At 36.7% G+C, this 11,624-nt stretch overlaps 1 protein-coding gene across 1 annotated transcript in view; it reads left to right on the forward strand.

Annotated features, from left to right (window-relative positions):
- PCDH15 (protocadherin related 15) overlaps positions 1-11,624 on the forward strand; it is a 1,685,023-nt gene that overhangs the window by 1,148,571 nt on the left and 524,828 nt on the right. The window contains exon 7 of the mRNA XM_034662367.1: positions 10,990-11,145. Within this exon, the coding sequence (XP_034518258.1) occupies positions 10,990-11,145 (156 nt within the window). The remainder of the gene's footprint in view (positions 1-10,989; positions 11,146-11,624) is intronic.

An 11,624-nucleotide genomic window follows, 5' to 3' on the forward strand; every position in this document is an offset into this window, starting at 1 on the left:
AGAAAGTCTCAGTCCACTCAGCTAATTAGCCAGGAAGTCATGCTGCAGAATAATTGGGTTTTGGTCAGGGAATTCTTAGATAAATGTGTGAGCTGGATTTAAGCACAGAGTTAGAAGTCTAAGTATAGAGGCACCTGGGTGGTTCAGTCAGTGAAGCATCTGCCTTCGGCTCAGGTCATGATCTCAGCATCCTGGGATCGAGCCCCACATCAGGCTCCCCGCTCAGCAGAGAGTCTGCTTTTCCCACTCCTTCTGTGCTCTCTCTCACTCTCAAATAAATTTTTAGAAAATATTAAGAAAAAGAGTCTAAGTATAAACATAGTAAAAGGAGTAGTGTAGAAGATGTCAGAAGCATGAGAAGACTAACAGTGTGTGGTGTGGACTTGCTCGCCGGTAAAGGGGGCCATTGAGCTAAAGAGTGACAATAAAAGGGGAAAAAACAGTTTGATGTCAAGGAACTGCCAGATCTTTATAACATATCAGGAATGAGTTGCATCATTAGGAAATACTTCTTGGAGGCTCACTCTGTTGCTGTTTACCAGTACTAACTTTCTACAAGCCAGGAAATAATGATACTAGGCTGAAATTCACTCTTTGATTGATGGATTGGTTGGTCAGTCTTCATTTTTGGGAGGCGGAGCACTTGGTCAGGATTTTTGATCAAATCTATGTACGCATTTCTCAAGAAAAAGTTTATTTGCACATAAATGAATTAGGTGCCATCGAATTCAAGAGCTTTATTAACTACAAAGTTTACATGGACCCTAGGTTACAGATCTTGCCTTGATTAAAGCATCTTCCTACTTTTCTTACTCTCAAATTGTTAGAGAAAGTTGCATATCAAAATCAGGAAATGTAAATAGAACCACGAGAAGGAATGATTATTTACTACATATGGACTCTTATATCCATCCTACTGGAGTAACTTGCTGTAGTCTTAATGCTTTCCCTAGCTATTAGATGCTTGACACATTTCCCTTAATAGAAAGTGATCTCCACGTGTCTCAGAAAAAATAAATCTCAATATAACCTCTTACTTCAGTGCAGTTTACCACGTCCTACATTAACCTTTGAATTTTTTAAATTCTTGTGAATTGCTCTCCCTGATGTCACAGTGCTTTTAGGGCTTTATTCATCAAAGTCTGAAGGCTTTTATTCTTAAAATTCTTAACCCAGCACCCATCTGTTTTATGTGAAGCATAGCCTATTGCTACTAGGAAAGGAGCTTGATAAATCAGTGCATTTAGTCCAAATCTAATCACAACTGGAAATTTTAATTTTACTTAATTATAAAATAATATATGCTTAATGATAGACATATCAGAAAATAAAAAGCATATGTACAAACATTGCTTTTCCATCTAAGGAAAGTATTTCATATGTATTTTGCTGTATATTATTTCAAGCATATATATATATATATATATGTATATAGGCATGTGTCTTTATATCATACTGTTTATAATGCATTCAGCCTGCTTTTTTTAAAAAGATTTATTCATTTATTTTAGAGAGAGAGAGCGAGAGCATGCAGGGGAGGGGCAGAGGAAGAGGGAGAGAGAGAATCTCAAGCGGACTCCCAGCTGAGTGCAGAGCTCGATGCGGGCTCATACTCAAGACCCAAGGTCACTACCTTAGCTAAAACCAAGAATTGGACTCTCAACCCACTGAGCCACCCAGGCAGTCCTTTTCAGCCTGCTTTTTAAATGTGATTTGTAATATACATCCTTCCTTGTGAATGAATGTATATATAATCGTTTGTAACGGCTGCATCGTATTTTACCGGAAGAATAAATTGCGATTATTTTTCAAAACAATCTCCTGTTTTGGACATCAAGTCTGTTTGCAGTTCTTGATGGTTTTCTTTTCTAATGGTGTCTTTTTCTAGTTTTGGTACCAGGGCAATGGTGGCCACATACAATGAGTTTAGAAGAGTTCCCTCTTCTGTTTTTGGGAAAGTTTGAGAAGGATTGGTATTAATTCAAATGTTTGATCAAATGGACCTGTGAAGCCATCTCATCATGGACTCCTTCTCTTTGTTGGGAGGTTTTTGACGACTGATTCTATCTCCTTGCTAGTAATCAGTCTGTTCAGATTTTCCCTTTCTTCATGATTCCATCTTGTTAGGTTTGTGTTTCTAGGAATTTGTCCATTTCTTGCAGTCTTGTCCAGTTTGTTGACATGTAATTATTCACAGTAATCTCTTATAATCCTTTGTATTTCTGAGGTATCAGATGTGATATCTCCTTCTTGTTTCTAATTGTATTTATCGGAGTCCTCTTTTTTTTTTTTTTCTTGGTAAATCTAGCTAAGGTTTGGCCAATTTTGTTAATCTTTTCAAAGAAAGCTTTTAGTTTTGTCGACCTTTTCTGTTGTCTTTTATTCTCTATTTCATTTATTTCTGGTCTGATCTTTGTTATTTTCTCTCTGGTACTAACTTTGGGGTTCATTTGTTCTTTTTCTATATCCTTGAGGTGTAAAGTTAGATTATTTATTTGAGATTGTTCTGCTCTCTTCATGTAGACATTTATCCCTATGAACTTCCCTTTTATTTTTTTATTTTTTTTTATTTTTTTTAAAGATTTTATTTATTTATTTGACAGAGATAGAGACAGCCAGCAAGAGAGGGAACACAAGCAGGGGGTGGGAGAGGAAGAAGCAGGCTCACAGTGGAGGAGCCTGATGTGGGGCTCGATCCCACAACGCCGGGATCAACGCCCTGGCAGACGCTTAACCACTGTGCCACCCAGGCGCCCCAATGAACTTCCCTTTTAGAACTCCTTTTCCTACATCTTGTAAATCGAGGATGTTGTATTTCAATTTTCATTTGTCTCATGGTATTTTTTTAACTTCTCTTTTTATTTTTTCTTTGACCGTTTTGTTGTTCAGTAGCATGTAGTTTAATCTCCATGTGTTTGTGAATTTTCCAGTTTTCTTCTTATAATTGATTTCTAGTTTCATACAATTGTGGTTGGAAAAAACACTTGATATAATTTCAACACTCTTAAATTTGTTAAAGCTTTCTTTGTGGCCTCCCATAGGATATGTCATGGAGAATGTTCCTTATGCATTTGAGAAAAAGTATATTCTGCTTTTGAATAGAATGTTCTGTATGTGTCTAAGTCCATCTGGTCTAATGTGTTGTTCAAGGCCAATGTTTCCTTATTGATTTTCTGTCTGAATGATCTATGCATTGATATAAGTGGGGCATTAAAGTCTTCCACTATTATTGTATTGCTGTCTATTTCTCCCCTTAGGTCTGTTAACATTTACTTTATACATTTAGGCGCTCCTATGTTGTGTGCATAAATGCTTACGAATGTTATATCCTCTCATTGTATGACCTCTTCATCATTATGTAATGCCCTTTATCTCTTATTTCAGTCTGTGTTTTGGAATCTTTTTCTTTTTTCTGATATAAGTATACCCACCTCTGCATCCTATTAGTTTCCTGACATGCAGTTCTTTAGGTAGTCGCCAACGTTCTTTGAGTTGTTCATTTTATGAATATAATATATCATAACAAAAAATCTGAATGGTCTGAATAGCAAAACAGAGCCAACAATCAGGATTTGACCCTAATAACAACTGCCAAAGCTCCGTATTATGTCACCAGGGTAGAATTTATTTTAGTACATCTTAGCGGAAAATTGCTCTGGAACTATTTTGTTAGTGGAATTTTTTTTTCCACTGAGCTTTTCAAATACAATGATGCTTTTCTAAGTGTCTGAGCCTATTTGGGATTTTATAACAAAATACCGCAGACTGGATGGCTTAGAAACAACAGAAATTTATTTCTCATAGTTCCAGAGGTTGAGTGTATGAAACCAGGGAACCATCAAGATCAGGGGAGGGTCCTCTCCTGGTTGCAGACTTCTTATACTCTCACATGATAGAAAAGGACAAGGATACCCTCTGAGGCTTCTTTTATAAGGGTCTTCATCTTATCACCTAATCACCTGATTCGTGTTGTTAAAGGGACATAAGAAATAGATGATGCAACTGACCAGGTGTCAGAATTTCTGCCTCTTACCTTCCTCTGCCCAAAATATATTTTACAAGTAGCATAATAAAGGTATGCTTGCCTTTTTGAAGCAGTACATTTTTAAATCATGCTTAAAGTTGAATATTTTCTGCATTGACACATACTTGCCAGTCAGTCGAAATCCCTACCTACTAATACCATCTTATTAGTATTTCCACATGTGAATTTTGGAAGGACGGAAAATTCAGACCATTGCATAGGTATATTCTGATTTTATTCAAAGTTCTTTGGCTTATAAGGAAGGCATAAAAATGCCTCTAGATGAGCTCAAGTCAATGGGTGAAGAATATTTAGAATATCAACATCATAGAAATGAAAAATAATTTGATTTTAGCAATATTGGAAACTTATCAGGGACAGAGGAAACTACGTGTTCTTGGACCACATGATCTCTAATCTCTACGTTCCTCTGTTTAGTTGTTGAGTTTTCTTCTTTCTGGAGATCAGATTCCTCTGTGTACTTATAATTTTGTCCCCCATTTCTTTGGTTTTATGTGGCTTTGGCTCTTATTGATGTCCACCCCATTGCACCAGCTCCTTGCAAGCTTTTAGTGAGGACTGACCACAGGCACTGTGTCTTGTCTAATTGATGAGAGAGAGCACCTCAATACTCACTGGCTTGACTCAGAGACAGGGGAGGAGGGCATGGCTGCCTGATAGTAGATCCATGTTCATTTCCACGTGTTCTTTCTGCAGTGGTTGGGGAAAGTGTGTTTCCCTGAGAAGGAATTCTAAATCATGTTTTCTGCACTTTGTTTATTAAGGCCATAAACTAGCTCTTAGTAGAAACGTTCAAACAGTTATGGCTGCATACAACTAAAAGAAAATTTAATGTAAATAAATAAATATATTTAAGATTAAGTGTTAAGAAATAAGTAAAATAACAGATGATCTCTACAGAAATTTCTGAGGATTAAAATAAAATGTAAAGCTTCTCAAGACTCCAATATTTGCATTTAACTAGAAAACTTCTATATGACATTGTATACATAGGAGCTTTTGACAATTTTCAAGCTTAGTCCATAAGTCTTGCCCTGATAGTCATTATTTTTTTTTATTCCCTTTTTTTTGTTTCTGTTTACTGAAGTTCCATACATTTCCTTCAGGAGAAAGAGAGAGAAAAGAGAGAGAGAAAATGCAAAGGTGTAAAATGAAGTGTCATGAATGATAAAACAACCAAAATATGTTGTCTGGCATAAAAAGTAGATCTCAGTAATGAAGGAGCATCACATGAGATGTTTGAAATCCAAATGAGTGAATCCACCTGACCAATATTCCCTCATCACTAGTGGGCATGGAATAGTAATGGTCATAATGACATTGATAATTAAAACAATAATAGAAAGAAAAATATGATTCTGCCACAGTCCTATTATGCTTATCTCAAAAGTCTGGGCAAACTTTTAAAAAGTTTGAACAGAGAAAAACCATGTTCATGGAAATCCTGAACATCTTACCTTCTCCTTTGTCCTCTAAGTTGGCAGCTGCACATAGAGCTTTGATTCCTGGCCCCCAACCAGTGTCCATGTCACCACCGAGCTGCCCACATTCCCCTCCATCTGGCCTCTGCGGCTGACAGCACAGCTGCACTATGAGCCTCTCAGTCCTCACTTGGACTTGGAGACAATCTCCTAATAGTGTTCTCACCATATGTCATGATTCAACCTATTTTACATTCCGTGCCCCAAATACAGTTCCAACCTTGTCAGTTGATGCCTTCTCATTGCAATCAGGTCTTCCCTGGTACTCTATTATTTTTATTTTTTTAATTTTTTTTTTAAGATTGATTTATTAATATGAGAGAGAGAGAGAGAGTGGGTAGAGGGACAGAGGGAAAGAGACTCAAGCAGATTCCATGCTGAGCACAGAGCCTGACAGGGGCCTCGATCCTAGGACACAAAAATCAGACCTGAGCTGAAACCAAGAGCGGAGGCTTAACCATCTGCACCAACCAGGGGCCCCTCCTTGGTACTCTTTTAAACCTATGCTCAGAAACTACCTTACTCTCTGCCATCAGTTGAATGTCATCTACTACCAAGAAATGCCTTGAATGCCACTCTCTATGTTAAAGATTTCTTCATGTTACACTGGTATGTTGTTTTTTGCTCTAAACTGTAAAGCCTCCAAAGCTCTTTGACTTGCTCTATATTTATATTCATGTCATATCAGTTTTACGGGATTTGCTTACCACACAAGGACTGCATCATATTAATCCCAAACCACATTGAATTTTGAATTTAATAAATACAATTAAATAAACTGAATGTCCTTATAGTTGATTATGAAAAATTCATTTAAATATTACATTATCCTAATTATATTTTCAAATTGGTACTTTCTTCTTTAAGAAACTTATGTCAATGCACCATTTATTATGAAACTTTAATTTGTGAGAGACACTCAGAACTCTGGCCAGCCATTTCCTTTAAGTTTGCTTCCTTATTTAAAACTAATTTCTAAACATGCTGTGTTTTACTTCCTTTCACTGTCTTCCAGTTGATTTGTGAAATAATGAAGATTTTTCGTTTTGTACATAGGAAGACAAATCATGACAAAATCCTTTCATTCCTGTGTGGATTAAATAAAGTTGGCCTTTGCTTCAGGAAAAATAAAAGCAAGTCTTATACAGGTTGGCTAAAAATTTGTCTTCTCTTTAAACCATAAGTCCTCCAAATAACATGGTTTCTAGAAGGAACTCTGTTCCCCTTGGTTTAAAAATGAATGCTATAACTAACACTGTTTGCATCAGTAAATTTCTTATAAAAATCTTACTTTGCTTGTTAAATCCTAAGTGATTGTCTGAAAAACTCATAATAAAACTTTTGATTTTTGTCTTCTTTCAAATTACAAAGTTCATACATATTAGTTGGAAATTTTTCTTTCCTTACTTTCTACTCTCAGACATACTCTTCAGAGATGGCGTCTGTCATTCCAAAACCTGAGTTACGCATATCAAGACCCATCCCCACATGTACGTGAACATACAAATATGCATTCAGAGAGTATTTTAAACATTCATTTTTAAATTGGGACTATAGTTGGCATGTCTAGGTATATATGAATTGTAGTGGTTTTAAGTAATTAGTCCAAAACAATTTATACACTGTTTGTTTGTTTGCTTTTTTTCCCCCTTCATGTATGAAGCAATTTAAGAAAATTATGGAAGATACAATTGGCAGGACTTATTTTTGCCGCCAGGTATGAAAGATAACTCAAAATTTCCCTAAGCATTTTGTAGTCCCTAAACTCTCACTGACTTGTAGAACTACGCCTTATGTATTTATGACCTTCTTATACAGCAGAACAGAATCTATTCCAAGGCAAGATTACAACGTGTGTGTTATATATGAGCTGCAGGGAATTCTCGCCTTCAAAGCGATCCATTATGGTTGGAATTTATTGCAAGCTGAGGTCTATCCATGCTTCTCACAGTTGCATAGGGAGCTAAAGTTGAAAGGGGCAAGATTTCCAAGTGACCTGATTATGTCTGATTTATGGGCACGTAGCAGGACTAAGTAGGGGCTCAGTGTACAGTGTATTTGATTCCCTCCTTACAAGATTGTGACCTTTCTGTCTCAGCACCACCACGCTCCTACTCAATATAGTGTTAGAAGTTGAGAGGAAATGGTTTTATAGGTCTCTTCTAAAGTTCTCTTTAGAAGAACTTAATTCACCTGTCTTCTAAGGGGTGCCAAGGGCTAACAGCACAAGTATTTGTTTTTTTTGTTTGCTTGTTTGTTTTTATCTTTGTGATATTTTGTGGGTTTTGTGTTTGTTTTGTTTTGTTTTGTTTTGTTTGGTTGTTGCTTGTTTTGTTTTACTTTACAATTGAAATATGCAGGACTTTCCTTAAAAATCTATTAAACACTTTCAAACTGATAGTAAAAATGGAAAGACCTGATCTTTTTAAATGATCTTTTTGCCTCAAGGTTGCAGATTTTCAGTGATGGGCTTGCTTTATAAGATGGTCCATTCTATTCTGTGCTGATCTAGATTAATTCAAAGCCTCTACTTATATTGAAGAAAAAAAGTTTTGTGATTTTTTTATTCATTGTTGTTATTTCTGCTCTCTGACACTGCAGTGAATAAGCTAATAGGTCTTTTCAAAATAACCATTCAGATATCTACTGCATCTTGCATTTTTTTAGCTTAAATATCCTCAATTTTTATCACACTTTCTCAAGGTGGTCAGACTTCACATTCTATCTGCCCATAAAATGGCGCTAACTATACCGCACCTGTCTCTGCATCTGATACTATTAATGAATATGAAGTTGGTATTCCTGGCCCAGCAGTCCATTTACAGTGTTGGTGTGTAAGCCCATCTTTTATTCATCAAAATTTCACAATTATATTTCCATGTTAATGTTCATAGCCATGTATTGCACATGGGCATTCTTTTTTGTCCTGATACCAATAAGGTAAATTAAATTTATTATTGTAAAAATATATCATTATATAACCTGGTATTCTGACATTAAAATGATTTTGAATGTTGCCTTTCATCCTTAAATGTGTGATATATACTTCTGAGCTTTGTGACTTTCACTGATTTTATACACAGGACTTTAATGCCTTCATTTATGTCAGTAATTAAAAGGAAAATGGGGTATATATTAGAACACAGAACTAAAAGGCCCTTCATCAGATATCTTCCTGCATATGTTAATGGTTATTAAATTTATTCTCTCTAGGTATATTTATTCAGTAAGGTACAAATAAATTAAAATGCTTTTTTCTTTACCGGCTATAAAAAATACCTTGAAATTCAACAAAGTTTGCTTCAGTTTAGATATGGTCTCTATAGCATTCTTCTCACTTAGGAATGTGGCCTGTGACATTTTTAATGAACCTATCCTAGCTTCCAGTGATCATTGCTGTGTCTTTAAATCAGTTCCTCTTTTTTTTTTTAAAGTTTTTACTTATTTATTTGTCAGAGAGACAGAGAGAGAGGGGGAGAGAAAGAGCACAAGCAGGAGGAGCTGCAGGCAGAAGCAGAAGCAGGCTCCCCACTGAGCAAGGAACCCGATGTGGGACTCGATCCCAGGACCCCGGGATCATGACCTGAGCCGAAGGCAGATGCTTAACCGACTAAACCACCCAGGCATCCCATTCAAATCGGTTTCAATCCAAATATTTAATAATTTATTTCGTAATCTAAGATGATCAGTTTGTATTTTATAAGTTCCATATATTTTGCTTTCTTGGGAATTTAACTTTTTGTAAATAAAAAAACAATTCACATCTGCTAGGTGTGCCTGGCCCAGGGTAACCTCGGGTGATACTTACAGTGATCCTATCATGTCAGTGTTTATTTTTATCCCTACTTGTAGAGAGGAGCAAACGAAGCACTGAGAGATTTTGTTCCGAGTGTACAGTTAGTAGGTCACCATAACTGGTCGGGAGCCACATAGTCTGACATGGGGAGGTCACGATTACCTACTGCAGGCACAGTATAGTTAATGGGCAGAGAGCCTCAGTCCTGACAACACCACACACCAGGCTTCATGGACCTTCCAGCACAGTGAAGGGAGGCGGACTGAAATCAATATATAAAATGTGTAATATGCCAAGAGGTGGGTGAGAAATGCAATAAAGAAAAATAAACAGTGAGGGGAGAAGTTGGAAGGAGAGAGCAGACTGGGGGCCTTATCTTTCAGACGGGTGGCGAGAATACATCATCCTGATAAAACGACGTATTGAGAGGGAAATTTTTATAAGCTCGAAGAAGATTTAAAAATCACAAAGGAATATTTTGTAGTGTTAAGCAATTTGACTCAAGGGTCAAAGAGATGTAGGTTTGCGTCCTAATTCTGAAAGCTCTTGGCCGTGTGACCTGAGTTAGTAAGTGCCCTTTGGATGACACTCTTCCCCTTCAGGAATTTATCATTAAAAAAGGGGGGCAGGTGGACACCTATTTATGTACAGATTATTTATTGAAATACGGTTTGTGAAGACAGAAGTAGACAGTACAGAACATCTTAATATTAGTTTGTGCTAAGATAAATTGTGCTATAGACTCAGAATGGAGTACCGTTAAATCACATAATAGAGCGTCATTGTGCATACCAAAATGCCGTAGTAAATCTGTATTTACATGGATGATTCATGGTGTGTGCATCTGTGTGTGTGTGTAATAGGTGTATATGTGGAGAAAGACTAACAGATAAGCATTTAAATGTATAGAACGAGAAAGTTTGGTTGGATTGTGAACAGATTCTCTTCTTTTGACTATATTTTACTTTTTACCAGATATAAACGTATATTTTAGCAAAAGTGTAAATGAGCACACATATCGTGCAACCCCACTTCCTCAAGGATTTTATCATTAACCTATTGTTTTTATGGATTGCAAGATCATGTTGTTGTTTTTTAACTTTTTAAGGGACAGACTCCGTTTTTCCCCTGCATCTCTGCCCTGGTTTTGTGATTGTACTCATCACCAGTCCTCAGATGGCCTGCATGTTTGCCGAGATCCTATATTTTGAGACACAAATCGAACAATGAAATCATCACAATGGCCTTTTCTTATCTTTAAAAGAAGGCAAATGGATCAATTTTTATAGATGATTCTTACTTTTGAATGAACAAGCTTAGAACNGATGATTCTTACTTTTAAATGAACAAGCTTAGAACATTTTATGAAACAAGTGCACTTTGACCGTCATTGAGAAGCTTCTGTTTCCATGCTTTATTTATTTATTTATTTATTTTTTTAAAGATTTTATTTATTTATTTGACAGAGATAGAGACAGCCAGTGAGAGAGGGAACACAAGCAGGGGGAGTGGGAGAGGAAGAAGCAGGCTCATAGCAGAGGAGCCTGATGTGGGGCTCGAACCCACAACGCCGGGATCACGCCCTGAGCCGAAGGCAGACGCTTAACCGCTGTGCCACCCAGGCGCCCCCATGCTTTTTTTAAAAAAATGCAATTTCTGTATTACAGCCCCCGATGAGCATACACTCCATCGTGGTGCAAGTCCAGTGCGTCAACAAGAAGGTGGGCACTGTGATCTACCATGAAGTTCGGATCGTGGTGAGGGACAGGAACGACAACTCACCCATGTTCAAACACGAGAGCTACTACGCCACCGTGAACGAGGTCGGTTTCCAGCTCCTGTTCCTTTGTGCCCTTTTCATTGATCTGTGTAGCTCACTGGATACTGTTCGTGACTTGAAATGATGCTCCACAGTCATAGGCTTAACTGTTTGGAAATATCACCAAAAAAATTTTTTTTAAGGAACAGTGAGATCTTCAGAAGAAATAAAATCTGGGTGATGTCTGATAAGATTTCAGGAATTCATTTTGCTATAGGCAAAATCTAATTTGCTGATAGTAATGACCCAAAAAATTGGTATTTTGATCATCTCTGACAATTTAATGCCCAAACCCACATGTATGTTTACTGAGGCTCAGAGGAGTTATTTATTCTCATGGTAACTTGGTGAACTAATGGTTTTCCACATCTCTGAGGTCGTAGCAGGAATTAAATACTGGAAGAGAATATCTATTTGAGATCCTTTTAATTTAAAGCCATTTCTTAATTTAATTATTATTTTTTTATTTTTATTTTTATTTTT

This window comes from Ailuropoda melanoleuca, chromosome 6 (assembly GCF_002007445.2).
Source record: "Ailuropoda melanoleuca isolate Jingjing chromosome 6, ASM200744v2, whole genome shotgun sequence".
In the NCBI taxonomy this organism is placed as follows: domain Eukaryota; kingdom Metazoa; phylum Chordata; class Mammalia; order Carnivora; family Ursidae; genus Ailuropoda; species Ailuropoda melanoleuca.